The sequence below is a fragment of the Meleagris gallopavo genome, chromosome 6 (assembly GCF_000146605.3).
Source record: "Meleagris gallopavo isolate NT-WF06-2002-E0010 breed Aviagen turkey brand Nicholas breeding stock chromosome 6, Turkey_5.1, whole genome shotgun sequence".
NCBI lineage: Eukaryota > Metazoa > Chordata > Aves > Galliformes > Phasianidae > Meleagris > Meleagris gallopavo.
In genome coordinates, this window is record NC_015016.2 from 47,265,532 (window position 1) to 47,274,026 (window position 8,495).

Sequence of the window (8,495 nt, forward strand, 5' to 3'; positions counted from 1 at the left end):
GTGGTGTCAGAAGAGTCATACCGGAAGGAATTCAACATTCACTAATAGGGCTGTCAAAGGCCATCAGCCTTCTGTTTTTGCACTCTGATGCAATCCACTACATGTGGTGATGGCTGGATTTCTTCTCAGCAGTTTTTATTTTTTTACAGATTCTATCTTAAATGATCACTTGCAAGACCAAATCTTTCAAATCAACAATGATTTTTAGGGAAGATAATCAAATAGACTAACAGTTGTTGTTTTTTCCAAACACTGAATCAATACTCTTCATTCACTTAAAAACCATTTCCTGCCTAATTGGTGCAGATGGTTAAATTAACAAACATTGATCAATACTGTAGTAATAGCAGGCACTTAATGCCTCTGGGAGAGTGAGAGGAACAAACAGGAAACAGGTTAATTTTTTAAAATATGAAACTATAATGAATTTACAAGGAAGAACAAGGATAAGGCATGTTCTCAAACAGACTTCAGTGTTCTGCATTTAGGTTTCCAAACTTCCAGCAGTTCTTTTACATTACCCTAATCCAAGGAGACATATCCTGCCACCATTCATTCCTGTTATTCTCTAATCTACTACTATAGAGCTTCATCATCCTTTCCCTTATATTAATTTTACACCAACACTACAATTTTTATTTACACAAGGTGCAAAGCACAAGTAGAATCTAAAACCAAGCATCATAGAGACTCACTGTTTCTATTCAGAAACCCAAGAGTTTTTTGAAGATATATGGCTGAATTAATTACAATTCCGTGTTTTCCAATTCAACAAATGATTTTATAAGGAATTACTAATGAATAAAGTGGCAACCTGAGATGCAGTAACATCTGCATCTTGACTAAACTTCCTTTATAACGCTTGGTGAAGAATGACATTCACAGAATCATAGAATCACATAATGGCTTAGGTTGGAAGGGACCTTAAAGATTAATGAGCTCTACTCCCCTTCAACGTGCAGGGTTGCCAACTATTTGATCAGGCTGCCCAGGGCCTCATTCAATGTGGTGTTGAATGTCTCTGGGGATGGGGCATCTACAACTTCTCTGGGCAGCTTGTTCCATCAATTCACCACACACTGAGTAAAGAATTTTTTCCTAACATTTAACTTAAATTTTCCCTCTTCTAGTTTAAAGCCATTTTCCATTGCACATTCTATTCTAGGAACACGCAAAAAGGCAATCTCAAGATCCAAGGAACATTTTAATGTTTGCATCTACTTATCTCTCCTAAAACTATGCTATAAACACTATGACTCACGTAGACAACTCACAAGGCAGGTATAATAGATACAGCTTACATCAACTGATCACTTGCTTTGACAGCAACAGCTCACAACTGTTAACAGTAGCTTAAAAACCAACCTTCTTAACATTAAATGCTAATATGGCTCCATTTTTTTTCAATTTAAATTCCAAGGAATTTGTCAATGCCATGGTAGTTGGCCAAGTTTTGGTATCTCAGCTGTCCAATCCTAGACCTTTATTAAAATACTAGAGACTGCAAGAGAAAAATTCCCCAATGAAAACATGTTATGCTTTCTTCAGCAATAGAAGGTGAGCTACAAGTCTTGCTACATGTCACTGAGGAAGCATTTTCATTCTTCCCCATTCAGGTCAGTGAAGGATAGACTCATATACAAGACATCACATATGTGTAACACTTCAGGTTCTTCAGTTTATAAATCAAACACCAAATTCAACTCAAAAAAGAGACAATTAAAAGATTTTGGCTTACTGCCATTAAATGGTCTATATACAATATTACCAAGCATTGTGAATTAAGCATATGGGGTTTTCAGCTATTCTGATCTGCAAATCTTCTCTCTTCCATTGAAGTTTAAAAGTACAATAGGATTTATATATACAGGTATGCATTCCCAATGATTCAGCCAGATATCAGTGCTTGAGTGAACTATATAGCTATTCAATAGAAACTATAAAACATCGATACAAATATAAAGACATGATCAATATAAAAAGCTTATATTTATAAAAAATATTTTTAGGTAACAGTCTTCCCCTGAGGGTATACCACATAGTTGGATTCATAAATATTGCTCTGCACTGCAGCTTGGTTACCAAAGTTCAAAGTTCAGCTCTAAAATGAAGTGTAAATAGCTCCAGTCACCTGACATGGCCACAGTGGTTGCCTCAGGATATGTTCCCTAGCTTGTTAGAGTGATAAAGACACAGCATCAACAGGGCCTCCGAAAAATCTGGAGAAGATTCCTTCTTCCACATATGGAAGATACGAGAGCAGGACCTATGGGCAAGCAAGCACGTGTCATATGACTGGGCTTTCCTTCTCAAGGGCAGTTCACTGATTTTTCTGGACCCAGTCCCAACTATCTTCAGTCTCCTTTCTGTTCTTTTCAGCCTCAATAATTTCTTTGTACCTCCGGCGGAAGAAACCCATCTGCAAATTAAAACGAGATGATGGTGGTAAGTAACAGCATCATTAAATTGAAACTTACATTGTCAGAAAATATTGTGAAAAAGAAAGAAAACAGCGCCAATGTGAGTCTAATTTCTAAGCCTGAAATCATAGCTCCTTGTTTACATCAATATGAGATCAAATTTTGTCCTAAATCTTCACGAGTCCTTTGCACACTATAGTTCAATTACTTTAAGTCTTCTTATATGAAACAAAACTACAAAACAAAACAAAACCCCAAATATTTCTAATAAACATAGACCAGAAAATGCAGATACAAGGTTACTGGTATCAAATAAAGACAAATGTAAACTTTGGATTCAATCCTAAAGTACAAGCTAGCTCTTGGGTTCCAGGTCAAGGATGCTGGAGTTTTATGAACTGTGCTCTCAATGTCCACAAATTCATGAAACAAAAGAGATCAGAGGAATTCAGTAAGACCACCTTCACATATCTGCCATTTTTTTACTCTTTGAGAAAAGCCAATACATGCTGTCACTTGTGCTTCATCATGGTTGTGAAGATGTTATTTTAGCTCCTGTGTTTCCAGAAGTATCAGCCATAGAAATTACTACAGGTACTCTCCTCTCCTCTTCCTACCAGGAATCTAAATTTAGATCTCAAATTTTCTACTTAATGATAATCTGTGTTCAGATGCTTTGGAACAAACAGATAGCTTCAGATTATTCTTTTTGCTAAATGATTTCCCTTGTCTTTTTGCTTACAGCTGTGTGAAGTCAGAAGGCAAAGCAGAAGTCTGATCCTACAAAATGCAGAGCAGCAACAATAACTATTCTTATTTCCTAGACTCTTGTGATTAAAAAAAAAAAAAAAAAGCTAGCAGTTTTCATTTCAGTTTGTATATAAACCTCTTATATTTCTGGTTTTTGGTGTTTGTTTTTTTTTCCTTTCAGATTAACAAAAATGATTTTAATAATAGACTTTGGTAAGTATTCAAAAATAACTCCTCAAACTTAGCAGTGCACCATGGAGACAATTGAATCAATATTTTGTTCATCATAATTAAACATTTATATAACTCCTACCACTCCAAACCTGTTTTCTTAACTCCTGCTGAGTAAAACACAATGCGTTAGTCTTCCTCTATCAGTCAGTTATTGCCATCTTTATTCCCAAACTGGCTATATGTAGGATTATTTTGTGCTGTTTTGTCACTGCTATGGTTCTGTTTAGTTGAACTTTCTAGTTTCAGTTCTTTAGCAACTTTAATTTTCTTCAAGTATATTTTAACCCACGGGGCTCTGGAAGACAGCTTGTTCAAACTGATGAGTGTGCTCATCCAGCACTGCTTTGCAAATCGTAGAATCATAGAATGCCTTGGGTTGGAAGGGACCTTAAGGATCATCAAGCTCCAACCTCCATATCTAATACTAGACCAGGTTGCCCAGGGCCCCATCCAACCCGGACCTGAACAGCTCCAGGGATGGGGCATCCCTGTTGTGAGCCTGTTCCAGCACCTCACCACTCTCTTAGTAAAGATCCTCACCCTGATATCCAGCCTCAGGACCTGAAAAGTGAGCCCCAGCTTCCACTTTATAAATTATCAATGGACAGCCATATTCATAAATGCTTATGACCTCAGTTTTACAGAGATTGGTCCCATGACCTCCCATAATGCACACTGAAGTCAGACCTGAAAAGTTACTTAGCCTTGTGCACAAACTGTGAACACAGTCTCTTGCTCATCCATCACAAGTTACAAACACGCTGATAATGGTCTTTCTGTTTCAGGTCCTCACAAAAAGCGTACTGTCAAATTTTGAAGAGCCTTGACTCCCTCGCCTCCCAGTGCCTTTAAGAATAGTGTTCTCAGGAATACAGGGGGAAAAAAGGAATTAAAGAAGAGTTTAACTAGTTTTCTGTTCTTTAAACTTGCTCAAAAAACAAAAAACAAACAGGTAAACTTCCATCTCCTGTAGCAAAAAAATAACATCACACTGATTTTTTTTCACTTCTATCCACAGCTATACCAGTGCAAAGGATATATTCTGAGAATAAAGCCTCAAGATGGCAACATCTTGATAGGACAAGTGGGGGATGTCTTTCAATTAGGAGGGGACATTTAAGTTAGATGTTATGAATAAATTCTTTCCTCAGAGGGTGGTGAAGTACTGGAACATGCTGCCCCAGAGGCGTTCGAGGCTGGGTTGAATGAGACCCTGGGAAGGCTGATCTTGTGGTTGGCAACCCTAGACATTACAGGAGGGCTAGAACTAGATGATCTTTAAGGCCTCCTCCAACCTAAAGAGTTCTATGATTCTATGATCATAAAATCTTAGTGAAATCTTACCGATGCCAGTGTACTTCGGATCAATGGAGACTTAAAGCTAACAGCAAACTCACTGTCCTTAGATTTTCACGCTCCAACATGGAAACTTTAGTGATTTATTTTATTGGTAACAAAATTAGTAAGTTAGAACGTCCTTCCTCCTCTGTTGTCGCCATGTTTCTACCAGTGGGATTCATTGTAGGTACTTATTTTAGTCTTGGGAACCTGCAGATACACCTTACATATGCTCAGGGAGCAGATGTGTCGAAGAAGTGGGTGCCATTTTTGTATTATCAGGTTTTGTAACAGACCTACAAGTTCTGCACATTGAAAATAAAACTGCCAGGGGACTTGGTTTCCTAAGATTAACAAGAGAAGTTCAATTTGTAGCTTTTAAAAACAGGTTTTAAACCCCTAGGGTTTCCATCCTTCATGGTACAACATCCTTGGTTCAATAAAATCCTCACTTGAAGTTATAATCAAAATTATAGAAAGGCTTTTTAATTTCCTCTAGGGCCAAACAAACAAAAGCAAGCTCCCACTGTTATTTTAATAAAAATTGTCTGTTTGTGAACATCTGCTTCAGGAATTATCTTTAAAAGTTGGTTATGATAGTTTTGGTATTTTACTATTTCATTACTGGATACAGAATGCTTTTGTATAGCTTTTCAGTAGGGTAAAAAAAGTGAGTTGAAGACATGAATAAACATTATTGAAGCATGAGATCCAGCATCTACAGGTGATTTCACCGTGAAGCTATGTATGTTCACTTGCTGTAAGTGTTGTGGATAATTCAAAATTAAGTAGAAAGCTTAATTTAAATGCAACAGAAATTGGAAACTTAAGGACCTTAAGATTTTTTTATTGGACGTTTTAAAAGTAGTGTTTGGGATTGGTTACATTTGCCATCCCTAAAAGGAAAAGGCATGCTTTGTTATGGGACACTGCTTCTTAGGGTCAACATAGCATGTTTCCACTTAATGAGACAGAGTCCTTCTGATCATCAGAAAGATTTTTTTTGATGGCTGCAAAATAATCACAACATTATCATGGCTTCACAAGAGACCACACAGTGTACATATCCATCTCCTTACAACAAACAGATTTCATTAAAAATGACAGCAATATTAACCCATATGGCATTGGCAGATAAGTGCCTGTGGCAAGCTGGAAAGAACAAGTGAGTTTAACATGCTGGAGAAGGGGTAATAAGGAAGATGACACATGGATAAAAGCAAGAGAAATGGTGCAACACGGATACAGAGTTTATACTGTTTCAGTTCTCTGGGGCAAGAGTGACATCAGAGACTTTTTGCCTCCGGTATTTTTTCTACTAATATGCGGCCCTTAAGAGAACTCAGAAATTCCAGAGAGGATAACTGGGACTCAGTGCTGAATTTCAAACAGGGTAAAGAGGAGAGATCACCAGCTATAGCAGGAGCACTGCTGTAATGGCATTTGTAGAAGTGGCATTTCCAATGGATCAGTGCAGTGGCCTCCAGCCTGATTCATGGTCCGTGATTCTCTCCTGTTGTTCAATTCTCCCACTTTTTGCTTTCCATGAATAGAGACACATGCATGTGTGTACATATGCATGGATGAGTATGGCAAAGGACCAGTCAAGCCCAGATCTGTGACCCCACCACTCAATGTGCAAGTGCATACCACCACAGGCAAGGAAAGGACCGATGGCAATACTCAGATCAACAAACTTGTGCCTGGGGAAGGAACTCGTCAGATGAAGAGGAATAGGAGAAACCTTATTATAGGAGGCAAGGAGAGAGTACCATGGGAAGATAAAGGGATACAATGGAAGAAGAGGAATCAGCTACCAAAGGCAATGCAGGATAAAAGCAAACCCTAGTCAGAGATGGGTGAAAATTATCTGAGAAGGCTGAAGAGGACCTCAGTTTTGGGCCTTCTGGGTCAGCACGGCTGATAAAAAGTTATCAACAGTGGGACACTACTCAGCTTGCCTAATCCTTTATTCTTAACCTTGACAGAGCTCATCAGAGGGGACAGCTATGCTGGGGCACCAAGTCCCAGTACATTTTCTCTGTGTGGAGATAAGAGAAGACAAACAGGGAGATTGAAGTCTCCTGAAATATAGGGATAGTCCCAAAATCCTGGGGCTATCATTGTCAGTCCCAATGGAAGTGACATCCCAGGAAAAGAGAGATGGACTGAACTGTCTGCAAGCCTACAAACTGCCACGGTTTACATGTCATGATAATTTGCAAAGGAATGTCTCCTTGCTTTTAAACAAATTCAGAGAAATTCAGGCAGAAACAAATAAAATGGAAATAAAAAGTTGATACGGTCTTTATCAGAATAGATAAATAATGTTTAGTCCCTTCTGGAGATGCTTCAAATAAGCATTAGAGCTCTGTAAATACAGAACTTAGATTCAAAACCTAAAACCACCCATATACTTATTCTTAACTGAGTTATTCCAGCCCGTGCACCTTTTTTCTAGCAAAACCTTACTGCCATCTACAGTTTAATCTGAGCAGAAAGCATGTTTCTGGCAAAAGAGAATAACAAAGCAACAGAAAATCTGTGTTTCTTGTTGTCTGGGGAATTACACCTGTTAGTGTGAAGTTATATCTTGTCACGCGACAGCACTGTGAAGTCTTGAGTATTCAAATCTTGAGTATTCAAAGTCTCTTTCACTAGCATTCTGCTGCCATGTCAGTTCTAAATCATTTAAAATCACCCATAACAGTTGCACAAAGATGCATTCGTCAAGCACTCACACAAACTGAACATCCAAGCCAAAGTAATTCTGAAGTGCTAACATCATAACAAATTACTGTCTTTTTTCTGCTGCTACTTTCTGCCCTCCCATCTGCACCTTCACAGGCCAGCTACTGTCCCAAACTAATAAAGAGTGAAATAAATTGAAGCGTGGGCTATAGAAGAATGGTAAGACTACGTATTTCTTTAAACTAGTCTTTTCTCATTAGCATCATGCGTTAAAAAACAAGATAAGAGCAGCTAGATCCTCCTGTAAAATAATATTTTAACCCGATTTTAGTACGCTGGTATTTGCAGACTGTAACTGAAGAAGAAATACAGGTTTGTGAACAATGTTCACACAGAATCTATAACATTACCAGAGACTTTTGCCACTAATGTCAATCAGCAAGGTATAAATTTTTAACTACATTTCTACTATATCCTGATATACTAAGCTGCACACAAGGAAGTATTGACTTTTATCAGTACAGAGCTTCTGACAAATGTCTTCTAATGGATTATATTGACCAGAGTGTAAACCAGCAAGTAAAAAGAGAGTGAAATAAGTACTGGTATACTTGTAGCTCAGAAATAAAACAAAATTTAAGAGCCACTGAAGAAATCTCCCACTGAACAACACCTGGATTCTTTGGGTTCAGTGCCTTATTCACAAGCCATCTTTATTATACAGTTACTTCAATACAGTAAGCACAATCTGAACAGCTACAGTCTGGATTTACATCAGAAATGATTCACTGCCCCATCTCTTTAACCCAGAGAAAGGTCCAAAGCCATTTACCTTGTGGCTCTTCTGAAAGAACTAAACAGTTCAAAAAATGTACAGCTAATTACATCTAAAGGGAGACCAGGAGCTTCATCCCCAGCAAGGTGCCACCAGCACCCCTGACCCTTGCACAGCAGACCGGTGCTGCTGGGACTGGAAGCACACAGTTTCCTCTTGCAGAGATCAACTGTTGCTTATTAACGTGAATCTCATTTTATTACTGCCAAGAAGGCAGGAGGGGGAAA

The 8,495-nt window shown here is 38.2% G+C and overlaps 1 protein-coding gene across 1 annotated transcript in view; it reads right to left on the reverse strand.

Annotated features, from left to right (window-relative positions):
• Positions 1-239: 239 nt before the first annotated feature.
• Positions 240-8,495, reverse strand: part of ITGA9 (integrin subunit alpha 9) — a 207,864-nt gene continuing 199,608 nt past the window's right edge. Inside the window, exon 27 of the mRNA XM_019616789.2 lies at positions 240-2,419. Coding sequence (XP_019472334.2) covers positions 2,321-2,419 — 99 coding nt within the window. The 3' untranslated portion in view covers positions 240-2,320. The remainder of the gene's footprint in view (positions 2,420-8,495) is intronic.